General features: G+C 44.0%; 1 protein-coding gene across 7 annotated transcripts in view; it reads right to left on the bottom strand.

Annotated features, from left to right (window-relative positions):
- Window positions 1-967: 967 nt before the first annotated feature.
- STOX2 (storkhead box 2) overlaps window positions 968-27,063 on the bottom strand; it is a 255,657-nt gene continuing 229,561 nt past the window's right edge. For 4 of the 7 annotated variants that reach the window (XM_077848675.1, XM_077848670.1, XM_077848672.1 and 1 more), the window contains 3 exons: window positions 22,004-22,156; window positions 12,744-15,009; window positions 968-7,445 (listed from right to left, as the gene is read on the bottom strand). In XM_077848675.1, coding sequence (XP_077704801.1) covers window positions 7,250-7,445; window positions 12,744-15,009; window positions 22,004-22,136 — 2,595 coding nt within the window. In that variant the 5' untranslated portion in view covers window positions 22,137-22,156 and the 3' untranslated portion in view covers window positions 968-7,249. Of the gene's footprint in view, window positions 7,446-12,739; window positions 15,010-17,136; window positions 17,210-22,003; window positions 22,157-26,933; window positions 27,048-27,063 lie in introns of those variants that run through there. The other 3 variants (XM_077848676.1, XM_077848677.1, XM_077848674.1) reach the window with 3 other exon arrangements.

Genomic DNA, 27,063 nt, shown 5'->3' with positions numbered 1-27,063 from the left:
TCAGAATCCTGCCTTCCATCTTCTTATTAAGTCACCACATTTCCTCCATGTGTCTGGGTCACTGGATCGCTCTGAAAGGAACGTACAGTTACCTTGCCTCTTTTTTTTTTTTTTTTTTTTAAGAACAGTAGCTTTTGGTCCTGGTGTAAAACCCACATATTCTCCCAGTATTCTTGTTCTTCCTAACTTTGTGCTTGACAAATGAAGTGTCTGAACTGAGACAGTTTGAAATATATAGAGACGAACTCAGACAAGAAAATAAGAGTTGCCCTTCAAAATGGTCACCTTGGGTTCTCCACGCTCGTCCAAATGACACTGTCATCATCGGAGGACCACTCTGGGTATTGCCTTTACAAGAAAATCAGGCTCAACATTATAGCTTCCTATTGTTTTTGACTAATCATGCTGTTTCCTAGCTTCCTCATTTGCTTGACAGTAGATTACTTTTGGCTTGAAAAAAGGAGTGTGTTCTCCAAGGACAAAGATTTGCCACTGTGAAGGACAGCCAAGAGAGTTATCTAAAAGATTCTGGAGACAGTGAAACACGGAGGAATTCCCAACTTGTGCAAGCATCTCATGGGAATATGTGGATAGCACCCCCCCACCTGCCCCCCACCAGTGTTCACTGGAGAAGGAATCACGTTTATTTGGGGATAGAAGTTGTGATGTGAGGACTAACAAACAGACCAACCCCACTGCTTTCTAATTTCACAGAAACGTAATCCTGGGGGTCCCTAAACCTGACTCTTTTAAATTTGAATAGCTAGCCCCAAACTGGCTTTTTCAGTACGCCTGGAAAAAGATTCCGATCAGATTATTTCCCTTTTCAGTTGTTTTAATTCAAAAGCTCTAATAACAAAGAGTGTTCACTAAAACTTTGTTACAAACTCCTATTAGTTGAAGAGAGAAAGAAAGTGGTCTCACCTCAAGTATTTTTGCTCAAGTACCAAAAAAATCCACTTAGACATATAACCAAATGTTATTTAATATCTTAAAAAGTAACACAATCCAAAATGGATATTTCACACAACACTACATAAACAACATGAACACAATATTACCATATGGAGGGACTTTCAAATATAGACTTACAAAAATCCCTGTGCTTTTTTTCCTTTTAAGTTATTATACTAAGCATGACAAGCCATCATCATTTACAATATGGCACACCGACACGATAAAAACCATGTTACAAATGTGCTGTCATAAATCAGTAACATTAGGGAAGACATTTCATGAACTGTAATTATTTCATATGAAATACTATACAATATAAACAGAACATCCATCTTGGATGACCTTTACAGCAACCAGAGACCAAGTAATTTAAAGTTTTTTTTTTTCAGTGCAAACACATTTTATTCAAGGCAGTCTTGGCTGCAAAACTCCTTTCTAACATACAGTAAATCCCACTTGCACTTCTTAATTCATTTACCCCAATGCAATAGTCACATTCAGTCACTCAGAGAAAGATACCTGCAGAATTATGATCCCTTTAAACTTAACGTTGAAATTTAATTGTCTTCTAGAAAGTAGTATCTATGTCAACTACTCTAAGGACCTTAATTTGTAGCTGTCAATACTTACATGAAGGTGACCCCAGGGCAGCTCTAGTCCTAACCCATCATGTGTGCACAATACCACACACTATTTTGCCCTTTCCTTCCAATGTGGAAAGCGTGGTGGTGGATCAGTATCTAGGTGGGGGGCGGGGGGGAGTGGGAAGGAGACAAGGAGGAAGGACCTCGGAGGAAAGGCGGGCAAGGAGCTGCTGAGTGTGTACTTCATGAATTTCCCATAACTGCAGAGGACTGATACTGGAGGAGCTCTCGGATCTCAGATTTGGTACCTCTTTTTGGTGGGAGCAAGGGAACGGGGGTGCCAGGGTTAGCCTTTGGACAGGGAGGTAGGCAGCTGTACGTGGACCAGCCAAGCCTCTAGCCTTACATTTGCTGCCTCCCTTGTGAGACTCCCCTTCCCTCGTTGGCAGGGTGTGTGTGTGTGTGTGTGTGTGTGTGTGTGTGTGTTCGCATTTGAAGCCAACAATGAGCAATTAAAGCCCTATAACATAATATACAGTCATAAGAAGGTTTAGTCCCCCTTGAGCCTTTTAGAATTCTCAACCTTGCAAATCAGCAACTGTAAGTCATAGAACAACCGTAAAAACACAGGATTATGCGTTAGAGGGGCAATCACCAGGGAATCCCTCTCCGGGATGCTGCTGCAAAAGGCGCAGAGATGAACTCAATCAGAGAGATGCCAACGCCTATTTCAAACATGCAGGGAAATTTAATCATGAATTTGTTCTTATACATAATTTATGAAATGCCTCCTAAATAAAAATCTATGGGAAAATATTGGATGTATCCTTAATACTGTAGAACCTTCTGGGAGAATGACGGAGTGACAGCTGATTCTTTTATCTAACTTGGCGAGGATCAGACTGATAAGTAATCTCCTTCCTGCCCATATTTTACTAAACCCAAAGCAAAGCAATGTGTTCTGTGCTTTTGCCTTCGTTCTTCCTGTGTTCTAGCTTCCTCCCCAAGCCCTCAACGTGTGCAGCAAGCCTGGTTCCCCGCTAACAGAAGAGAACGGGCAGGACAGTGATGGGGTGGGGGTGGGGGGGGGAGGAAAAGACAGGATCACTTCTGCTGGGGGGCTCTGCTGTCGCTGCTAGCTGGTTCTGTGACTGGCCTGTGGCAACGGAGAAGATCCTCAGCAAGGATCTGATATCTCCGAGTTGGAGAAAACACTTAGAACTAGATCAGCTGCCTTGGAAATCCAGATTCTTCCCCTAGGACTCCGTATATATTGTACTGAATTTCTACTGTGCTAACGCAGCTCGGTGAAGAGTACTTGATAAAGTTTTTAATTACGATTTCTGTTTCAGCACCTTCCACTGCCCGGAGCAGTCATGTTCCTGAAAGATGGTATTTTAGCACAGGAATTTTCAGAAGCCCGATAGGAAACTGTAAACAAGGGTGTATGTCTGGGATCTGCCTCTGACCGCAACGGCTTTGGGGTGGGTTTTGTAAAATTCCAAACACCCTGACCTTTTTGAATGAAAATGGACAAAAGTGTACAGTTGTATTAGTTTGCTTCGACTTTATTAGCACACATCAGAAAAATAGCATTGTATTTAGGGATTTCTCATGATGGTCTATCAGACAGATAGAAGACAGATCATTGGTAGCTGCCACTGAGTTTCTGGGTAACCTTAAGTCCCCCCTCTGTCTGTCCATTTCAAGTATGGGTATCACAAATAGGACTGGCTTCGTTAATTGTTTGTCAATCGGAATGCTTTGGAAGCACTTTGAGATCCCCAAAGGAACTGGCAAAGTCATGATAGTTTGTTGTTGGCTTTTAATCAAGTTTCAAATACTGCCCGTGTTATAAATGGCGCGACCTTTCAAAATAGGTTCTCTACTGTATTGTGAGCTATACGCCTATGATTTAAGTTAAAAACTTTATTTTCAAGTACACTTGGTGGCGATAAGTGGTTTCTCCTGGGTAGGATTTTACAAAGCTGTGCCAACCTAAACCAAAACCAAAACCGCACAACGCTTTCTTTTTCATCGAACGGGTTTTTCTCCCCATAGCGACTGCGGTAGGATTTAAATTTATACCTTCGAACCGCTGGGTTGGGCTCTGAGAAGGGGAGACCTGGGAACGGCTGGTGTTCAGGTCATCGTTAGCCCAGATCAACTTTCAACTTACGCTTCCTAACATCAGAGAAGCACTGATTTGCTATTTTTATCCTGCTTGGTTCCCCCAATCAGCTCTTCTGTCTGTCTTCTCTATTTGATGGCACCCCCCTCCCTTTTCATATGCTCATTAAGGTCCCCTGAGATGTGCAAAATATATAAAATGGAATACACATTATTTAACAGAACTCAGCTCTTCTAATTAAGATGAAGTTTGGGCTTGGTGTGGTAGCAGGTGAGTGAAGGCAGAGAGGCCCAAAGTACTTCAAAGCCGGCACAGTCCAAATTTGCCGTGTGTCTTCTGCTACTGAAAACCTAGAATTTCCAAATCAGATTCTTACAGGAGTAAACAGCTCGCTGAACTACGTTTACCGCTTGGCTCTTCACTGGAGAGAACTCTTATTAGCAGGAAAGGGGCGGGGGGGGGGGTTGGGAGAGACAAGAAATTTAAGCTTCCTTCTGTTCGTCCGCAACAAAATCAAGTGTGCTTTTGTGGGAAAGAGGGGAGAGACAGGTTTACATCTGAAAGCGAAATAATGCCGTAAAACAAAAGCACGGCCATGAAAAAGTCACGAGTCCACGTGGGCAACCACTGACACACACACAGAACGCCATGGCCTAATGTTTACGAAGGTTTCAAACTTTGCTTTGCTGAACAATACACTTTAACACACTGCTGCCGCTTCATCAAATTTATGGAGGTAGTTATATGTAAAAATAAAAATTGCCATAAAGGAATATGCTGCATCATAATAATACATAAGTGTGCAAAATGCCGACAGACGGGTTGACCCTTTCAAGTTGAACGCTACACAGAGATTCAACCAAATTCAGTCCTGTAAACCTTTCAGCTGATAAACTCGAAGTGAAGACTAGATAAGCAGCCACGTCACACAAAGCTATCAGTTCAGGGAGGAAAAGGATGTTGGCAAAGCCTGGCGTGGGCTGAGCGTTCGGTCCCCGAGAAGCCGGCCCGCCGTGGGTAGAGCATCTCGGGCACGTCTCTAACCTGCTTCCCGCTGCCACTCCTCCCCCACCCAAAGGCTCCTGATTAGCCGCAGACGGGGCCATCTCCGTAGGGACCGTCTGCTTACGTCTGTATCATCTTTAAAGCCCAACTTTTCCTACTCTAATGGCTCCAGGTCGAAAGGGAGCCTCTTGTTGCTGTTGCTGTTTTTAAAATCATGTACCCTATAGCATCAGGCAAATAGTATACACATTTTAATAATGTCTTCTGTAAACCTGTTTCTTGTGATATAGCGATAAGTTCCTATTTTAAAGCTTCTCTTCAAGGTAATGCTTTCCTTTCCTGTCCACACAGCATTTGATTATGATAATGGCTACTTTCAGAGGATCAACTAGAGGCTGATGTGTTATTTCAATGGTTCCGTTGTTTATGAACTGATGGTATGATTCAACACTCGAGAGCAGGTTTTTTGGAAAAAAAGAAAAAAAGAAACGAATTTAGAAGAATTTAGCAACCGTATGGTATACAACTCCCCAAGGAAAGAGACTCTGTGTATAGTCTATTAGATACATTATCATTCCCTCTGGACATATTTAAGCAATGAGACAAATAGTGCATTTTTGGGTAATCGGGGCATGCCTTGGAGGAAATAAGGCATGAGACTGAAAGCCAACTGACTTAAGCATTTTAGTGGTATAAGGGTTTAACCAAGAAATGTGCTTACATTTCATTATAAGCACAAAAAAGGAACCTAGACTAAACTCGATGAGTCCAGTTTGACCTAATGCAACTTCCAAATATCTGAAAAAAGCATGAGGCCGCATCCACATGCTTCAAGAATTGGTCCAACTGTGTATAGGAGTGCATTCTTTAAACAGATCACTCGTGATTGAATCTACTACCGAAGCAGAAATGTTTCACACATATCTTATGCCAATTACGTGGAAAGATTTTAGATTTATTTTTGGATATGTATCTTATGGTTATATGGCTCCAAACATCACATGCCACTAAACTAAACTTTTGGTCAGACCACTTACTTGTGTCCTACGTAACCCTTCTGCAAATAATTTTTCATTGTCTACACATTTACGTCCATTGTTCTCATAGAATGAAATGGGGAACTTTGAAATGTCTCTTTTCTGTAAAGTTGAAGCTTGGTTATTTGTAATCCCTTTTTGCTGCTGAGTCGTCCTTGTATTCAATGTGACATTGTAAACCAAAGCGAAATGTTAACAAACCATTTTGAAATAAGTTGGGCTAATAACTATACATCCACCTAAAAATGCCTCCTGAAATTGGTTACAAAGTATCTGTAAACATTACTCTGGCATAGTTCATGTATGCATAATTGTTACTCTGATAAATTTTAGGGGAGTACAAGTCAGATTATACCATACTTGCAGAATGAGCACATTCTGTTGGTAATTACATGGGCACATGTATATTTCTAATCAAAACTTATTTTAAAGTTTTCTCTATAGATATCTTTCCAGGAATAAAAGGCCTGAAGTTCAACTCTCCCTAAATTTGCTCTTTCCTATAACCACTAAAAATGATCTCCCATAGCCTAATTTAGGCATTCTATTTAAAACTACATAAAATAGATTAATGTCCTTCCATTAGAAAGAATAACATCCCCAGGCCATACTCTTCATTTGTATCACAAAGAACATTTTGCTTTTAAACAAACTAATTATCGTATCTATTATAGTAAGATAGGATCATCATAAGTTTCACAAGGAGGAAATCATCTTCCTTAAATATCTGATTGACACCGTGAAAGAGTCCCCATTTCCCTCTTCCATCCCTTTAGTGCTGTGCCCCAGCCAGGCTGGGGATCCCCTTCCTTCGTCCACTTCAGCATCAGAGGCCTATATTCCTGTTTGTGATTATGGAAGGTTAAAAATCAGACAAGCATCTGTTACACTTAAAAACAAAATCCTGAAAACAAACACTCCCAGAATTTCGATCACGACCCCTTCTGACACACTTCCACGGGCTCCTGCAAAATCGTGTCACAAAAACAGTGAGAAATGACTGGTGCATAAACAATTCACACACAAAGGGCTGGGGTCCCTTCTGGTCAGTTTGACATTGATTTCCCTCAAGGTGGGCCCTGGCATTTGACATTTTGTGGTGGCTTACTTTTTTTTTTTTTTTTTTTTTTTTTTTGGAAGTGTCAAGGATCAGTTCCGTGGCACCCTCTGACCACAGACTGGGAGCAACACGCATCTGTGGCATTTAAAAATGGAATTGGCAACTTCATGACATTGGAATGCATATCACACTTACAGTGTCTAGACTTTCCTATGTGTGCTCAGTTACAAGTAGTGAAGCAAAAGTATACATATCACCCCTACTGCTATTCGGTTGCTACAGAGCCATAAATGTGAAAAGCAATACTCTGAAATAAAGATTTTTGTTTTTTGCCCTAGCCTACTTAGCAGCACAGTTTAAGTAAACACAAAAACTGTGGTCGAGATGCTTGTCTTTCCCAAGATGTAAACATCAGTCCCAGTGTCGTAAACTTGGCTGTATCGAATGAGACAGGAGATCTGGGGTAGAACCACTGTCACACACTAGTAACAGAAGCTTGCAAGCAGTTGGAAGGTTTCTGTAACTTCTCTGCTTCATTCGTGGCGGGGTCCGTACTCGCTCGGAAGCTGAAGGCCGGGCCAGCTCCACCGTGGACCGGGCTCAAGGTAGCATTCTGACGACGGTTACTTTCAACGATGCTGGACGTGTTGGAAGCCAGGCTCTCCCGAGTGCTAAAAGAGTAAAAAGGGTTTGTTTTGTTTTGTTTTAAACATAAATAATTATCTCTGGAGCCCCAGGGGAAGAGCAAATGATGTAGTTAATGGATTTCCTCTGTTGGTTTATGATGTCATATATACACCACCTCACACTGATTATTCACATATGCTCCTCCAGCCGGGGCTCCAGAAGCCTTCACACACACACATTAGTAGGATCAGCGGCACCCTGAATAAAGGGGTTTTCATCCAGCTAAATGCACTTTAAATGTTTTCCCTTCTTTCCCATTCAAGGAAACCGCTTCCAAAATTGAAGTGATAGATGGCTATCGCGTTCATTTTAGAGACGAATCCTCTTAAATACACATACGTGATGATTTCATTTCAGGCTGCAAATTCACTGAATAAATGAATAAACTCAGTGTTGCCCCTAATGATTCTGTTTTCATTCCTGATTAGCAGATTTTGACTCTGGTGGACTTCAAGCACGCCATTAGCTAATTTGCCACCCTGATGGGAATAAAATTAGTCTTAAAACACTTTGCACCTCTGTTGCAAATTTTAACACTTTCATGGAAATACACTGTATTTTCAGATAAGGAATCTTAGATTCTCCCCCATCCCCCCATTCATTTGTGAAGTTTACATCCCCTCTCCCTGACTTGGGTAGAAATATTTCATTTTTTCAAGGATTCTTACAGAATAGAGGTGATCTAAAGGCTCTAGTGTATCTACTTCTCTTTTAATTTTTCTTAGTTAGAAACTCTTGAATTTGTTTTATTGCTCCAAGAGATTCAAAACACTTTAAATGTGTAGGGAAATAGCAAAAATAAGACTACGTGGCCAGACTGACAGGAACTGAACAGGTTCCATGTTCAAAGTCCTCAAAATGGCACTAAGAAACTTGGTTTACAAAGAGACTGAAGAAACCCCAGTGATGCTCACAGCATCCATCCACCCTACTGGACAGATTCAAAGTTTAGAAAATATTCTGTGACAGTTGGCCCCCATCACTGATGTAAGCCTGCTAAAACTAGCCAACAGGTCTGACTACTGTAGGAGACATCCTCGCCACCTCTCTTTCATTCCCCTACTAAATTAAGAGCAATTTTGTCTGAACCCCACACAGGTTTCTCCCACTAACAGAGAATAGGGTGTTCATATGACATCTTTTAAGCCAGAATGGTGTAAAGAGTATACACCTGCTTTCTGAATGCTCCCATTAATGCCTCTTATGCCTCTTCACTTTTACCAAAGACCTAATGTTAGTCTCTGTTTTTGCTAACTGAAAGAACTCCAAAGATTTCTGCTTTCACGAAGAAAGCCGTTACTAATGGAAGGTCTTTGGAAAAAGCGAAGCAAAGTTTTGGAAAGCGGGGGATGCCTGTACTTTGGCAGCACTTCCTAGATAATGGCTTATTTCATCCTAACTCCTTGTGGACTTGAGTTCGCTTTTCATCAGGGAGCCAAGAGGTAATTGTTTAAAAGAAAGTTTGTTCACGGACTACCAAAAAGACAACTGGATCTTTCCTGACTGCAAAGTACACCTCCAGGAGGTTAATACATTTCTAGAAATCAATCACGTTCTTTCATTGTGCTTACGGGCAGATCTGAGCATACCTAAAGAATACCCCAAAACATTATCACCAAAGGGATGGAAAGTGCTAGACTCACCTACTTACCTGCCTTACACCTTCCCTAAGAAAATTCCCCACTGGTTTGCCAGCACCATAGCTGAGACACAGGGTCAGGCAGGGGAAGGAAGAAGGGCAGTCAACATGTAGAACCCCAAAGATTTCATGACACGTTCCTTCAGTTTCACTCTTAATCGTGACAGTAACTTTTTACAGTTTTTTACTTCCCAATCTAAAATGAGGAGAGTTATGGGCTCTACCTACTCACAGAGTGATTGTGAAGAAGTAAGCACTGAATCTGTACACTAAAAAGCTAGTTACATCATAATTACTTCAGTTGTACATCTGGCATCTAACATCTGGCAACTACTATGAGTTGGTGTCAAAATCCATACATTACTAATGACATCTTTTCTTTAGAAAAATGCATCTTAAGGTCCAAAGGATCTTAAACCAGCTTAAACCTTTGAAGCCCACTTTTGAGGTGCTGGCTTCATATTCGTCAAGTACCTGCTGTATGCCAGGCACTGTGCACACTCATCACTGCAAGAGATCATCTACGTTGGGAGCTGTCTGTGCTCTAAGATGCCTCTGACTGCCTTTGGCCAGAACCATTAATAATGATAAATATATACAGCACTCCGCTTCCTCCAAAGGATCTATTTCATTACTGCTGTAATAACAAGTGCAGGGTGTGACATTCATAATGAGGGTTCTGGGTGTGATGATGCTAGCGGAGACAGAGCCATTAGCAGTAAAAATATTCCTCAAATTTGGAAGTTCTTACTCTCTTGAAAAAGAAACCCAATGGGGTGCAGCCTTAAAAAATAAGATGTCAGGATTTTAGAAGAAGAAGTGAACCAAGCCACTGTGCTGTTCACCCTGGATGCACGTGCTCCCTTGGCCCCGCACTCCGACAGCACATGCTCGTGTGCTACATTAAACAGACCCGTCCCTGACAGCTTCATTACCTCTGCTTTTCACACTGTGTCTTTCAACCAGTTTTTGGCCTCATATTTGGAATCTCAGGATTTTCAGGTCAAGATTTCTCCTTTTCAATATTACATCTCATTATCATAGTTGAAGCTTCTACTCTTTTTCCCTTCACAAAACCCTTTAGCTCCCAACGAAATGAACTCAGGAATTCGGGAATGTGGCTGAACATGACTTCAGAGCCAGCACTGAAAGCTGGGAGTGTGGAGATCACCTTTCTTGGTCTCTGCTGTTGCTGTTGTTGTTGGATCTTAGTTTCTCAGTGGAATATGTACTGAAAGATTTGAATAAATTGCCCACTTGAGGTTTTTGTATCTCACCCCAATGGAGAGGTAGCAGCCGGGTGATGCTATTTGGTTAAAATACTCCTCATGCTGGAGCCTAAAACTCCCTATAACTCAAATATTCTCCTTCATAGGCTGTCCTCACGCCTCGGAAAACAACTTAGCTGATTCACTGAGGTGTACCGAAAACACAGTTTAAAAACCAGTTGTGACCTGACTTCTAACCAGAGGATATTAAATATGAGAGGGGCAAAATTAGGAATTGTTCTGTAGATTATCTAACAGCATGAAATTTATGGGTGATCTATGTATTCCTGTAGAGAAAACTCTACCTAACAGTAGTGGACAGACCCGTAGCTAAATGTAAGAAAGCTGTCTTGCCTCAGAACGATCTTACCTCCTACCATGACAAAGCGTTTAGCCTTAAGTACATCATTAAAGAAATGAAAATAAAACTTACTTCAAGGAATAATCTCATTCATAAATTCTGCATCCCAAATTTAGAGATAAAATCATACATTCTGTGGTAAGACTGGTTCAACTATTTCACGAGTATTTGTGTTTATTTGCCCCCAAACAAACAAACGGAAACATTCAATAGCATGTGGTGGTAGGCTGTTGAGTTAGAACCCATTGAACTACTCTCAATGTCTCCTTAGCGATTATGTCTGGAGGAGTGCAGTCTTTCCTCTGTGGGGGTGCAGGGGCCGAGAGGGCACAGTGCTAGGTCAGAAACTGTGGTGTGAAGAGCACTGGGCAAGCAGAGTCTATATAATAAGAAACAGTCGAACACAAGGTACAGGCAAATAAACCACACCCTCCGTAAGTGATGGTTTGAACGTCTACCATCAATTATAGACCTTCAATTATGCCTCTCTGGTATCCACTGTTAGAAATTCAAGAGAAAAAAAAAGAGAGAGAAGAGGGAAATAGAAAGAAAAGGACATATAAAATAACTGGTAAATAAATTAAGATTTGAGGCTAGCATTTAAAAAATATTTAGCAAAAGTTATTTTGTAGAAAAGTCACTCCAACAGGTAGGCCAGTCATTTTTAGACTGAGTGCCATGGCTCCCAGAGATCAGTGTGGACTCCTTGAGGGACAAGCAGGGGAGATGTGGGGCTCCTGGCCTCACATCCACTTTAGCCAGAGCACCACCTCTGTGGTTTGTTTAGACATTAGACTCCCACACATGTGTTAACTTGGAAAAAAAGGTTACGCGGCAAAAATCATCATCATCATAATCAAAAACTAGCTCTTTAAGACATAAAAGCCTAATATGGGACAAATTAACGATTCCCGATTCTGATTAGGCATACTCTGTCCCCAAATTATCCAGAGATAAAGTGAGATGATCACAACAGAACTAAGTTTCATTCTTAATAATTAAAATATATGAAGTATAGAATCATATCTGGGTACTTGTTAAAATTATAAGTATCGGAGAATCTTGGGAATCGCAGCTAATGAGAAATGTCCACCTCTCAAGAGTATTTCTGCATCTCAGAGTCACCAATCTGGAGTAGAATTTAGAAGGAGAATTAGGTCCTAAGTTGCCCTTTGAGGAGAAGGAAGAATTAAGGAAGAGAAAAGGAAGTTCCATAGACTCTCTTTTGCTTTCTTAACCCCTGAACCACTTGAGCACTCTGGACATGACCATTAGGCATTGCACACTCTCTGCTGTTAACCCTTTGCTGAATTACCAGCTATGATTAGAGCCCCTTAATAGGTTGTGTCAGTTCTGCAGGGGGAGAGAGTTGAGTGCGGACACAGGCTTTGATCTAATGGGACACAGGCCCCTCACTGTTCTGTGAGAGACACAACGTTCCATTCCTCTGTGGATGTGAAGTGTGGGAGAAGGTGGGGGTGGGGTGGGGAGCACACAGAGTAGGGACTGCAAAGGCAACAAGCATCTAGATCCCCTGGAAAGGTGTTGACATCTGCTATTCCCACTAAAAGGACCTGTCCTTGATTCAATCAATTTATACCCAAGCCCTATCCAACCCCAACTGACTACTGACCACTCATTCTACTCAAAAAGTTACTATTTTAGAGGACCTAAAAAAAACCCTTCTTTTATCAGCATGGTGGCAATATAAACACAGAAGAAAAATCCTGGAAAATGTTGGTCCTAGTTAGATTGGCCTGATGCAAGTTTGAGGGAGGGAGCCAACCCACCAGTCCAGATTGGTGATCTCTACAGCTGCAGAAACATTTGTTTCAATTCCTGAAAAAGAAGTTAGAAACAGGTTGTTAACAGTACAACTCATACAACCCTTAACCCGCATCCACAGAATTAAGACTGTGAAATCAGAAACTTTTCAAGTTGTTCGTATAAAGCCCCAGGCCCCGATAGGTGTGTGCGTGTGTGTGCATGTGCGCGCAGAGATGCCTCTCCCTACCGTGGGGAGTTGAATCCACTGTCCACAGTGATGCTGCTACTGTCTATGCTGTCGAGGCGTGCCGAGTGGGTGGCTCTCTGGTTGCTGCCACTGTCGGTCTCTTTTGGGGCAAGGAGGGTGAGGTTCTTTTCAAATTTCCTCTGTAAGTCTCTTTCCTTCTCCCTCTCAAGGAGCCACTGCATGGTGCCTACGTCATCTCTGTTTTTTTCCTCATCCGTGTTTTTGTTCGCCCCTTCCTCGGAGTCGTCGTCGTCCGAGACATTGTAATAGTCAAAAGAGGCTTCTTGGTTCCCCCCTGACTCCTGCTGACGCTGGGAACCAGGCATGGCTGCTGCCACCGAGGTCCCCAGGGGCGGCTCCAGTTTCTCGCATCGGCCTGGCAGTGCGTCGGCAGGTGTCTTCGGGAGAGATTTGAGGAGGGACAGGCTCGATTTGTGGTAGCTGTTTACAGACAAGGTGCTGTGAAGAGGTTTGAACAGTGTGTCTTTGCTGAATATTTCTTTCCTCTTGTCCAGGCTGCTGGGCTCGGCGCCGTGGTGCTGGACGAGGCGTCCATTGGCAATCCCTTCTGCCACCGCGCCCGAGGCAGCTGGGCCCCCACCTGGCCCTTTTGGTGACTCCTCCTTGTGCCCTACAGGCTCTCTGGAAGAATGTGGGGCCTGCCTATCAGACAGAGGCAGCTTTTTCACCCCTTCCGCCAGAGTCAGAGTGTCATGATCCTCTTTGTTTTTTCCCAGAGGTGATGGCGCCGTGAGGACCGTCTCACTGGAGGTGTTGCACTGGAAATAGTCATCTGTCGCTGTTTTTGTTGGACAAGAGCTGAGTTCCCCGTAGGGCGGCAAACTCTCAGGTGGTTTGCCTGGCTCCAAAAGGCTACAAGCACTGGAAGGCTCCTTGCTGCCACTGACGATTTCTGGAATACACACCTCTTTATAGCTTGTGGATGAAACATGAGCCCTTTGATGACCAATTGTTTGTGCAGGCCTTAAAGTACTGTCGTCAATGTAGGATTGGCTGGGGGTTTGGTCATCTTGGCTACAGCCTTCAGCCAGGTCTTCAGGTGTCCCTAGAGAAGAAGCACCCAGAGGGCCCTTTGAGTTATCCATTGATCTGGATCTCTCCTTGGCTTTGCTCGATCTCTCATTCCTGGACCTTCGGTCCTGGGTATGGCTGTGGCTTCGGTGCACTTTTGAGTGGGAGCTTCCCCTGGAAGGTTCAGGAAAAGGCATCTCAGTTCTCCTTTTGGCTAGTTCTCCAGACACATCCCATTCTGGTGTCATGGGGAAATGAGACTCAATCACGTTCGTGTTGCTATGCATGATGAAGTTATCTCCCTTGTGTTCAATGATGAAGCAGCCCTCCCTGGGTGCCCTGGTAAGAGGGTCACAAAAGTCATACTCTCTGTCACCTGGGATATCCAGATGAGAACCATCCGAAGGGTCTCCTTTAGACACTCGTGTCTTGCTGTGTGACCGAGACTTTCCATGGGACTTCCGATGAGTCCTACTTTTTTTACTTCTTCCACTATGATGGGCAGAGGACCCGGCTTTACTCCGATGTGCTTTTTCTTCTTCAAGTTTCTTCATTAGTGCAGTGTGCCTCATGACATTTTCCACAGTCAAGTCCGGGTTAATACGCCTAATGATTTCCATTTCGACTTCCCTAGGGATGGTAGTTGGTGTGTCTTCATCTCGCAGGGGCCACTCCTCAGGAGGAAACTGGGCAGAGAAGTTGGCGAGCTGTTTGGTCTTGTCTTTTTTAAAACTTAGCCGGAATAACTTGAGTCCGAATTTTTTGGACTGCTTTTCACTATCTTTAGGTTTTGAGAGAGTTTCTGTCTTGTAAGAAAAGTTTACAGTACTTTTGCTCTTTTCAGTGGGTGGCACCTGGCATAGTGAAGGAGGGCAATAGGGGTCTTTGCAGTCCTTGGCAGGTTTTCTCTGCAGAGTGGAAGCATGCATGCTGTGCATGTCTTCTCTGCAGCAGTGGCAAGAGTCGCAGTGGTTTCTGGGCAATGTTCTTTCCCTGACGCAGCCTGAGGCAGAGGGCGTTATGGTTCCAGGCTGTGGAGAGGTACACTGAGACCTGTCAGGTATCCTCTCGTCCAAATGGTACCATTTACTGTTAGTTCTTATGAGAGAAGGAGTAATGAAATAAGTCTGTGGGGTCACGATGAAATAGCCATCCGGAGTTGGGTAGATCTTCCTCTCCCGCACCAGCGTGTTCAGCGTGTGCCGTAGAATTTCTTGGCTTGGGGTGGGAACACCTAAAACCAAAGGGAACACAGACTCATGAGAATGTAGAAGGAACTTATTGCCAGTTCCTGATTTTTCAGAATGTGCTATGAACTCAATGTTTGTACCCCCAACCCAATATCCCTACGTGCAAATCCTAATCCTTGATGTGAGGGCCTTTGGGAGGTGACTAGGTTTAGAGGAGTTCCTGAGTGTGAGGCCCTCATGATGTACCCTCATAAGAAGAGGAAGAAACCGGAGCTCCCCACCTACTCCCACCCCAGCCCTACTGCCATGTGAGGATATGGCCATCTTCAAGCCAGCAAGAGGGCCCCTCACTAGACACCAAATCTGCAGGTGCCTTGATCTCAGAGCTTCCAGCCTCTAGGACTATGAGAATTAAATGTCTGTTGCTTCAGCCATCCAATCCATGGGATTTTGTTACAGCAGCCCAAACTAGGACAAGACAAAATCCTGTTAATTTTGCCAAGCTTCAAAGTATTATTGCACCACAAGTCAGCAGGACTCAGAGGTGTTCAGGAAGAGACTTGGAAGCTAGGTGCGGCAAGGCTGGTACTATTGTCATGAGGCCTTTTACTGAACTGAGCCATCAAAGGCAGAGTATTTTTAAAGGAAAGGGAAGTGAAAGATGTTTTGCATGATGTCATATACATTTACAAAATAGCCCTTCTCAGTACAAAAAAACTAGGGACACTGGGTTGAAACAGCTGTCTTGGCATTCAAAAGCAAAACAGAAAGCATACAGAGGCCACTGTACCCTAGAAGCTATTCTATACACTCATTTTTCAAGATTAAGCTTACTTAATAAACTAAATTTTGTAAGTTACATAAAAGAGCAATTAGACTTGACCATGGCTGATGATGCACCCTCCAATTCAGAAATCATCAATTTTGAAAGTGACTACAGTAGTGGTAATATTCAAGTGAGAACATTCTCCTTCTTGGACTAAGTCAGCAGGATGGAGGTAGTTTTTCTGCCTCATAACCAGACAGCCCTAATAAATACACCTGTGAAATCTCAGATGCTCTCCGTCTGTCTGGTCACTGAGTCTGAAGCTGCCATACTCGCTAGAATAGAAATTCCAGAAGAAAATGACAGATACTTCCCGGCACAGTGACAGATACTGTTTTCAAAGGGTTTTGTGTGCATGCTTATGCTTTGTCTTTCTGAAGAGACAGAACGAAGAGTATAAATTCTTAAGAGAGTACAAACTCTTCAGGTAATAGGGCATTTACTTATTTCTTAGGTATTCTCCATCCCTCGTTGCCATGCACACTGAGGATGGTAGTACTGACTAGTTGGATCCCAATGATACAATTTGGAAGTAGGTCCAAGTAGGCTGAAATCATACTGCCAATGTTCAACCGTGTCTGACCCACAAAATGGCAATTTCACGTGATTCAACCCAACACAGTTAAGGCAGTGTCACATGGAGACTGAAAGCCTCCATCCGAGAGCCACACTGCTGGATTCAAACCCCAGCTCCATCACTTTTAGCTTGTGGTAGTGGGTGAATTATGCAACCCTCGCCCCCCATGCCATTCCTCCATTTAAATCTAACCCGCCAAATCTCAGAATATGATCTTGTTTGGAGCCAGGGTCTTTTCAGAGATAAGTTAAACTGAGGTCTTCAGGGTGGGCTCTACTCCAACATGACCAGTGCCCTTGTAAAGAGGGGGAATTGGATGGAGAGACAGGCACAGAGAGATGACAGTGTGGAGAAACGTTGGTAGAAAATGTCCATCCACCAGCCAAGGAGCACAGTCTGGAAGGGTTTCTTCCCTCAAAGACCTCAGAAGGAACCAACCAACTGTGCAGATACCTTGATTTTGTAGAGTGAGCCTCCTGAACCATAAGACTACAAATTTCTGTTGATTAAGCTCCCTGTACTTTGTGAGGGCTGTGCTAGAAAACTAATACAGCTGGTATCGCCTTAGGCAACTTAACTAACACCTCTGTGGGCCTCTGTTCACAGTCGTCAGCAGGTGGATGATAACAGCACGTACCCTCATAGGGTAGTCTTGAATTTAAATGAGCTTCAAGTCTGTAGAGCTGTGCCTGACATTTAGCGGGGCTCTAGAAACATTAGCTATGAATAGTCTCAACTTTGGGGCAGGACCCATGGAAACCAGATTACCTTCAGAGAACATCGTGTAGCAACGTAGAACAGCAGGGTAAACTAAGTTTAGGCTCTCGCAGTCCTTCCAAAACTACAAAAGTGGGATACGAAAGCATTAGTAACGGCCTGGGAAAGAGTCCACGCATGTGACGTGCCCTGCCCATCCATCTGTGTTACCATCTTCAGAAGGCATCCTTCTTGGCCGAGCTGGGAAAGGTAACATTGCTTATGCATAATGTCCTGTGTAGTATAATTACTTAATTTTTGAGCTGCATCCTTTCCCTTTAGTCTAGGGCTCTCCTCGAGACATGTACGGGGTTTTTTATGCAAATGGCTTCAAGGCTGGTATAATAACAATTTTTAAAATTGTTATGATAGTTTCTGCACAAAACGAACTCTAATGGAACTAGTGATACAACCCAAGCCACATATATGAAAGTCCTGAGTGCTGTCAAAAAAAAAAAAAAAAGAAATGCCTGCACCTAAGAGAAGCAAATTAAAAAAGATTCTATAGCCTCCTCACAACCAGGGCCTTCTGCTAAACAAGTTCGGGAGCACCATTCACACAGACTACCACTCCCAAGATGAGACACACTAGGCACACTGCAGCCTCACGGGAGATGCCCACTGGGGTTGCGTGGCACAGCATTGCGGGTGGCCAACCCAGACCAAAACTAACTGTATCTTACTCACACAGTAGCATGCCTGCAATCCATACTGTAAGAGAAACAAGTTCTTCAGAAAAAGCGGTAAGGCTCATTTCTCAGAATTCATGATTGACCAGTTTACTCTGCTGCTGTAGTAAAGGCAAGCTGAGGTATAATGCAGAAAAACAGCTAGTACTACACACAGAATTTGCTGACTGTAGGCCTTCCAAGTGCCGATCCCAGAAAACTCAGGAACCTATGCAGAATCATGACTACGGTGTCGTCGTGTTTATTTGCCATTAAGAGTATGTGCTTGGATTGTTCCCAACTGAAGGAGTAAGAACAAGTTTCCAAGGAGAATTTACATTTAAAGTTTTCAAGTTTATCAGTCCAACAATGTTTAATTTGAAAAAACAAGCTAGAAACATTCCCTGTCCAATCCACTTTCCACCCTTCCACTTGTGAGTTTTCAAAGCTCTGTGAGTCACTGATACCTAGCGTGATTATTTTATTATGAAGCCCTCGTAGAATGACTGGTATTTTCAGCTGTCTCTGAAATCCAGACTTCCATGAGAAATCTGCAGGGCTCACCTGGAAAAAGAGATGGTTGTGATGGGTATTTTCAATGCTTTGCACATTCCACCACTTCAGATTCTATTCCCAAAGTTCACCACAAATTTGGATTTTGAGTGCTTAAAGAACAAAGATATGTCCAAATTGGGCCGAAACCTAACTTCTCTCCTTTTCCACGCCTTTACATCTTTCCAAAGCAAAAACAGATACCTAAAAACACTGTATGACAACAGGATACTACTTAGACTTGCATATCTCTTTAATCCCGCAAAACTGACAACCATGGGAACAGATAGCACTTGCACACATTCTAGATGTTAAGCATTTCGGACAGAAACTTTGAGTGGGCTTCTTTGGATTATTTCTTCTCGTGTGTGAAGAACACTGGCTGAGGGAGATTTCTGCAAGAACTGATCTAAAGAGATGAGTTGGGAGGTAGAACATGGGGTATATAACATTAACATTCTCTAGTAAATTCGAAAACCAACTTCGACCCCATTAGCAACTCTTCTGAGGGTCAGATTTCCTCTCAGGAAGACCCAACTGTAACAACTCAACAAGTACTAGTCTGACTTAAATGATCATTCTTGATGGACGGATGATGAGTACTTACTTAGCTGAGAAGCAAGTATTTACTCTTTTTATACCTTTAAAAAAAATTCTTGTTTCTGTAATGGAAACTGGTACACAAAAGTGGTTTTTCAAAATTCAACCAATATAGGAAAATGATAAAAGGGTTCACATTTCAGGATGTCAGACATTCTCACAAGATGGCTTTTCACTAAAAAACTTTTTTTAGACTATGGATGTCCAGAGCAGTAATAAAGGCCAAAATCTAGACTATGCTTTTTATTTATACATTGGCATTAAATATGAGAGTTCAAATATTTTAATAATATTTGGTTAGACTTCAAAACCTTATTTTCAAACAGTAAGCTTTAAAAAAGTAAATAGTCTAAAAAAAAGTAGTCTTACCTTAAGAAAACAAAAAAACCCATAAATATGATATTTAAATCCCTCCAGAGTTTTAGCACTGTCACTGAAAATACATTTTCAAATAGAATTTGAAAGTATCAAGTTTCTAAATTGTTTTGTTCTGAAGCTTAAATGCTAGCAAAAGAAAGGAAGGACGTCCAAGGAAGGAAAGAAAAGAAAGGAGGGAGATAAGGAAGGAAGAAGGAAGACAGGCAGGAAATAACCTCATTTTATGAGATACTAGTTTAAAATATGGAGGTATTGCTGAACAAAGCTTTAAATCATTACTACCATACTGTAAATCTGTGGCTGGCACACTTTTTCTGTAAAGAGGCAGAAAGTAACTACTTTGTGAGCCATATGATCTCCCAGCTGCAACTACTTGATTCTGTAACTGCAGCATAAGCAACCAAAGACAATACATAAATAGGCAAGACTGTGTTCCAATTAAACTTTATTTACAAGCACAAGTGGTGGGCCACACTTAGCCTGAAGCCATAGTTTGCCCACCTGTCCCCTAGACTCAGGTCTGTAGAGTGTTCTCCACCCCCACCACCCCACCCCGGTAACTGGGGTAGACCAGTTAGTCATCAGTGTCACAAAGATGAAAAAGGTTAGGTTCGCTCCTCTCAGTCCATCTGACGAGGCCTTGAGATCTAGGCTCACTTAACATAAAAGCTAGCAAAGCAGTTGTTCTTCTAAGCACAAGTGACCTATGAATTTCTCTCTAAAGTATCCCAACTTAGTGATACTGTAATCAGCTGCTTGGCAATTTACTATTTCATTTTGCTATTTTCCACAATTGACTATTACATACTTGCCCTCTGTTCTTCCCATTCTCTATTTTATAGCCCAGTGATGGGAGAGATGTAACCAATTTTGGAAGAGCTATGTGATCTCTCATGAAGCTACTAAAAATAGAGGGATTTTAAAAGCTGCTGGGCATTTGATGTCAGAAGTGGCTAACCAGATATAAGGCCAAACAGACATACCCAACCAGATATAATGTCTTTCTTCACAAGGGCATTACGTCTATGAACAACATCAGTCTCCTTAGATCGCTCTCACCTGGGACTCTGATTATCTTACTAATGAAAGGAAAAGGGTTTGCCTGGAAGGTAACAAAGAAAGGCAATCAGTGAAGAATATTCAGAGATAATATTAGAAAATTTAAGGCAATTTGTAGGTTGCAAAGGTGGATTTTGTGTTAGAGTTTTTCAACAGTATATATAATTTCAAAACATGTTAATTAGAAAACTGAAGAAGAGAGAAAAATATCACTGGGAGAGAAATATGAAGTTCCTTTGGGGCAAAAGGAAAAGTGGTGAGACTCAGGATGGTAGATGAGTGTTTAGTTTAGAAGTAGTCCCATGGGTTGGGTGCATTTTCCTATACTTTGACCTTAAATTTGCCAGGTTTGCTTTGGCCAATGAAATATTAGTGGGTATGGCGTGACCACAGGGCTGAAGAGCCCTTGTACAACCAGGCTTATTCTCTTGTGCCTCTGTCAACCCAGTGAGCAGAAATAGGCCTCTACTTGTCTCTTTTCTCAAAAAGGATGGGGTACAGGTGGAGCAGAGCCACCTGGGCAGGTCCAGTCTGGATCAGCTGACTCTTGGAGAACCCACAGACAACCTGAGCTAAATAAATGGTCGTTTCTGGATACCACTGACTTTCTGCGATTGTTACCCAGCATTTGGGTAGCAAAAGCTAATGGATACAGCCTCTAGTTTCTGTTTACCAAGGTCTCTTCTAGGTTGCATGAAAACTTGTGTCAAGGGTTCATGTTTAGTGCAAGCATAGGTTGAGTCCAAGCCAAGCTGGCAAACTAGTGGCCCAGTGATGTGTTTTATTTGACTTGCATGTCACTGGCACACATGTTAACATGTGTACACACACACACACACACACACACACCCCACACAATGGCCAATAGTTAAGGAAGTCTACAGATTTCACATAAAACTGAATTTTTAGGTTCTCCTGAAGAAAGTAGGAGATTTACAACTCTCCATTTTTTGCAGGGGAGGGGGTGGCAATACACTGAAGCTGAGTAGTGGGCTGCCTCTCTTGAGGTAGCCCATGCAGTCTTTAGCTTATCACTGTTCCTAACATCTTCTGGCATTGGAGGCACCAAATGCCATTCATGCATTGATAGGCAGTTGGCCTACTGTCTTCTTTTTATAATATTTAAGAGAAAAGGAAACATTTTATTTTTTTAAATGGGATCTTAGCTAATTTATCAAATAGCATATTACTACAACTCATCAAGCCATGACCCAAGCATTCAAGATGTATTTCTTTTTGACATTACTGTCACTTTAGTGTAAACCCTTGGGACGAAAATTTTCTGACATGCTCCCATGAATCATGATGTTCATATATTTCGAGAAGGTTATGTTGAGGTTGAACAGAACCTTGGTAGTTTTTGCCAGAATTCTTTATGGATTCTGATTCAATTTCCTCTTCTCAGTCCCAATTAAAAAACTATTACAGCATTACGTGAAGACAGCAAATTATTTTTGAAGAGGTGCCTTGACTTTTAATTACAGAACTGAGAAAAGTTTCCAGTTTCCAAAGAGTTTTTTTTTTTTCTTACTACATTTAAATGGCTGGAACAGTCCATGTGAAGGCTTAGAACAACCAGAACACACCTCTATTTGGAAAGTGCTACATTCCTTTCCCATTACCTGGGAAACACGTGGTCAGGTGCTCCATCAGTGCTTCTTGGGTGACAGGTTTTCTTGCAGAGTTCATTGCCGAGATGGCCAAGCAAAGGATTTCCCCAAGCGGGATAAACTGAGATTGACTGATGGGAGACATGCTGATTGGTGACACATCACCTGTAGAAAGACAATTTTTTCAAGTAAGCGGTTCATTCAAGACCCGGCCTTTCGCCACACACACGCACACACGCGCACACACGCCCCCTCCATGACTCTTGCCTGTTCCCTGTATTATGAACATGACCCACCCTGAAAACAGCAGTTTGTTACGGCCACAGTCAATGCCACTCAAGTGGAAAGACATCCACAGAGCGGTGGAAGCTCCAACTGCCTCGACAAGTAGAACCTGCCTTGAAAACCTGAGATCTCACTGAAACCGACGTACTACCAAAAGGCGTACAGCACGAGACTAAAAACTGAACTCTGACTTTATTAACTTGCAGCTGGTTTATTTAATAACTGCCATTCTCATCTCTACAAATGCACTTGTGCAGAGACTTGATTCATTCATCTGAATACTCAGTGCCCTTTATGTGTCAGGCATTTGCTGGGGGCCTGGGATTTACTTGGGAAAGAGAGTCATCTCCCCTCCCCAAAACATCCCTGCTCTCGAGGAGCTTCAATTTAAGTGGAGGAGACAGAGGGGTAGACCAGAGTTCCCAGTTCACCAGAGAAGGCTGCACGGCCGACACTAGGGCAGAGAGGAGCAGGTGGTGGTGCAGCACCTGGGGGTGAGGGTGGGACTTAGAAGCAGAAGTGAGAAGCTTCCCTGAGGATGTGCAGCCTGAATCCAGTGCTGCAGGAGTGTGCCTGGTGGCTGGGAGGTGGGGGGGGTGGGGAGGCAGTGGGACCTGCAGGCAGATGTTTGCAGGGAGTAGAAGAGAAGGAGCACAGGTACGTAGGGACAACCATGAGGGAAGAGCTGAGTGCCCCCGGCCTTCATCCTATGAGGGATGGCGAACCACAGAAGGAATTTCAGGAATGACAAAGTCAAATGTGAACTTCAGAAACGGGAGGGACTGCAGGGAGCAGCAGAGAGCAGATCACCATCCGCAAGGGACTGTGGCCACCTGCCCGCATCTGCCCTGCTCGGCAGAGGCAGGCCAGCCTGAAGACCCCGCAGGCGAGGGAGGCCGCCAAGGGCTCCCCAAGAGTGTCAGCATGCAACGTGAGGGTCTGTCTTCGTGTCTGTGATCTTTATGTCACGCTGTGGTGTTTTCACGCTATGTTCCAAGGACTCCCAGAATTCCCTGGAAGGACTTCTGGGGTGCGGGTAGGGGTGGAGGCCTCGGCAGAGGGAGAGGCTGCAGGAGCAGGAGAGTCTGACCCTGACACCTGGGGGGCCACCTGTTTCATACACAGGGGCTCTGTAAGGTTTCACCTAAAAAAAAAGGCCCTACAGAAAGAGGGTGAAGTTACCAGCCAAGCAGAATGTCCGTGAGCTTCGGAGCTTATTTCCCACACATATTTGCATAATCTCTCCTTTTTTGTTTCCTAAGCATGATTTCTATCTCATAGTAAACTACCCTGGCTGGCCAGACCCAGACTCGGGTCCACCTCTGGCAGGAGCAACATCGTCCTGGGATGGCACCAAGGGGCTCTGGGGTGGACCAGCCTCCCCACTGTCGGGACACCGAAAGTTGTGCCTAGCCATGGTCCCTGGCTTGCTGGGGGCCCAGAGGCCCTTGGAGAAGGAACCTCAATGTGCTTTGATGGACTAGATGGGAAAAGCTTTGATGGATGAAACCAGGCCAACAGGGCCTGGGAATGAAAACCACTGGTGTGTGTGTGTGTGTGTGTGTGTGTGTGTGTGTGTGTAGTCTGACCAGCATGCAGATGAAGGGGCCAGACCGGAGCAGGACCTGAGGGCAAGACCCCAGGGCCAGACCTGAGGGCAAGACCCCAGGCCCAGACCCCAGGGCCAGACCTCAGGGTAAGACCTCAGGCCCAGACCCCAGGGCCAGACCTCAGGGCAAGACCTCAGGCCCAGACTCCAGGGCCAGGCCTCAGGGCAAGACCCCAGGACCAGACCTCAGGGCCAGACCTCAGGGCAAGACCCCAGGCCCAGACCCCAGGGCCAAAGGCTGGAGCCCAACACCTCCCACAAAACCTGGTTCAGTTCAGTGCTTCCCTCTCTCCTGCCTCACCCGGGGCCCCAGTCCGTTCTGCTGTGGCTCCATGCTCTGCAAGATGGGGGTGAGAAGAGCAATTTTCTCAGTGGTCAGAGGGAGGGGGAAAGTATCCAAACCCAGAACAAGAGAGGAACAGCAAAAGGCAGGAACTGACCTCACTTAGGACCCACAAACTTCGGGGGCCCATGGGTTAGAAATATCATAAAGAGAGGCCTCTTGCAAACATGTGGTGGGATGGCGGTGGGTCAAAGTGAGACCATGGCATTTTGGCTGTCACTGGGGATGAGTTGCATCCACTGGCTGGTAAAGCTCCATTCATACTGGTGAGTCAAAAATGACCGAATTATGTGGGCTGGGACCATCTCAGTGGGCAAGGGTGCTACTGCCTAGAGCCACGTATCTTTTTAAGCCTGCCGTACCCTCAGTTAAAACAATCTACTTGGAAAGCCTCATGTGCAACAGATGAAGAGGGGCGGCGGCTGGGTGCACTGGCCGTGGGAGTTTGGAGCTGTCCCTGTTCAGATCTCTCCTCCCTACATGGCCCTCTAGCTCAGCCACAGCCACTGGAAAGTTCTCTTCTGGAAATCTTTCTTCCTCCCTCCACCGTCTACAGGAGAGGAAGGGGACACTGAGGCTGGGTTCTTGATGAGTTGTCATGTTAGCTCCATGGACCTCAAAGTCACTTGGGACAATTTTAAAAATGGGATGGAAAGGCAGATGGGGTCGGTGGGCTACGGGGCGGTCAAGGTGCAGCACCTTTGGACTCGTGTACCATTCGCAAGTTGAACACCGTCTTGAGATTTGTCTTCTGTGATTAAGGACTTCTCAGAAGACCAAGGTTACAAAACGACTAAAATATGATTCGTTTTAACCACAGTTCTACTTTCTAATTTTGTGTAGGTTACGGGAACTTGGGCCCTCTGTAGAAGAGAAAGGACTGCTAGCAAAACTAACCACTCCAGTTGAGGCCATGCTTGTCCTTATGCTTTTAGATGAAATTATTTGTTTGTTTGAACTGCCATCTCCTAAGTTTATTTCTTTATGTTCATCGCTGCCACCTACAAGAGCCAGCATGCTTTAAGTGTGTCTGAGTTGCATTTGTTTTGGAAACGCTCAGTTTCGCCATGATGAGTATGTGCAATAACTTTTAACTCAGGATATAGAACAGAATGGAATTTGGATGCTCCAAGTGACTACCTCGTCGTCTTGTTTTTATACTGCACTAAGGTAAGTTATTTTCCACTCCTCTCTGGTCCCCAATGCCACTGGCAATCCTTGTCTACACTGTGCCCAGATGCTCCCCAGGTGGACTCCTCCACTCCACCTTCAGTGCTTACCCCTCCTCCAAAGCACCGTCCTCTCTCCTGACCCACTGGAACGGCTTGATGACTGTCACTTTCCCTCCAACCCAACACTGCCTTCTCCACAGAGAAGCCAGATCTTAGAAGAACAGAAAACATGCAACCTCCCTGCATGAAGTCCTATGGTGAGCACCCGCTGCACCCAGAAAGAAAGTGGAATGCTTCCCAGGCCTGCAGTGGTCCCCAGGGTCTGTCCAGCCATGTCTGGGACCATCACCCTACTGCTCCTCACCCCCTCCCTCTTCCACACTCACAACTTCCTCTGTTCTTTGAACAAGACAAGCTTTTTCTCAACTCAGGGCCTCTGCATTTATTGAGCTTCTGGGAGGCTCCATGCACAGACCTCTGCTGGACTGGCTTCTCCTTTGAGTCTCAATTTAAACGGGACTTCCTCAAGGAGCCCTGTCCTGACCACCTGATCCAGTGCTGCTCCAGCGCTCCAGGGACACTCCCCTTGTTCCCCGAGTGTGAGATGTGGTTTATAAAAAAATACATACTTGTTCTCTATCACCATTCCTTGCACAGAGCTCCTAAAACCCCCTTGAGGAATTTCCTTAAGTGATGAGAGAGATTAAGTTATCTTTTGTTATGTTAATAAGGTGGCTTTTGGACTAAGGATGGGGGTGCTGGTGGCCTGGAGGACTAACTCTGTGAGTACTGGGTTGGGACTTGCCATCCTCCTCCCCAACCTCCAGGGAGGGGAGAGAGGTGGCAGGTTGAATCAGGCGCCAGTGGCCAATGATTTAATTAGTTGCATTTATGTAATGAAGCCTCCATAAAAACCCAAAGGATGGGGTTCAGAGAGCTTCCAGGCTGGTGAACACACGGGGATTTGGGGAGAGTGGTGTGCTCAGAGAGTAGGGAAGCTGAGCCTCTTCCCTGTACTCAGCCCTATGCAACTCTTCCATGTGGCTGTTCCTGAGTTGAATCCTTGTAGAATAACCTGGCACTCTAATAAGTAAAACGTTTATCTGAGTTCTATGAGCTGCTCTAGCAAGTTAATCAAGTCCAAGGAGGAAGCCATGGAAACCTCCAATTTATAACCAGTCAGAAGCACACGTGACAGCTTGGGCTTTCCATTGGCTTGGAAGAGGGGCAGTCTTATAGGAGGGAGCCAACTCATAGCTACTTGGTGTTATTCTGAGCTGCCGTAATTCGTATTGTTCTTAAAAAAAAAAAAAGGGAGGGTAAATAGTTTTATATAAGCTTTATTTTCTTATAAACTTCCATTTAAGTACTGTCCTCAGGGAACATTGGTCAAATCCAAAATAATTCAGATAAAACCTGTGGGATCTGATGTTATCTCTGGGTAGAGGGTATCAGAAATCAGCCAAATTGTAGGCTTGTGCTTGAGAACTGCTTGGTGCTGTGGAAAAACCACACACACACACACACACACACCTGAATTGGTACGAGAATCTAAGCCAAGTTACTGTCTTCACACTCTGAATGTATGCATGCGTGTCTGTGTTTACTGGTTTCCTGTCTGTCTCACCCACTTGACCATAAGTTCTGCAAAAGAAGAACACAT

Source organism: Canis aureus, chromosome 15 (assembly GCF_053574225.1).
Source record: "Canis aureus isolate CA01 chromosome 15, VMU_Caureus_v.1.0, whole genome shotgun sequence".
NCBI lineage: Eukaryota > Metazoa > Chordata > Mammalia > Carnivora > Canidae > Canis > Canis aureus.
This window is presented reverse-complemented; position numbering and strand designations above follow the sequence as displayed.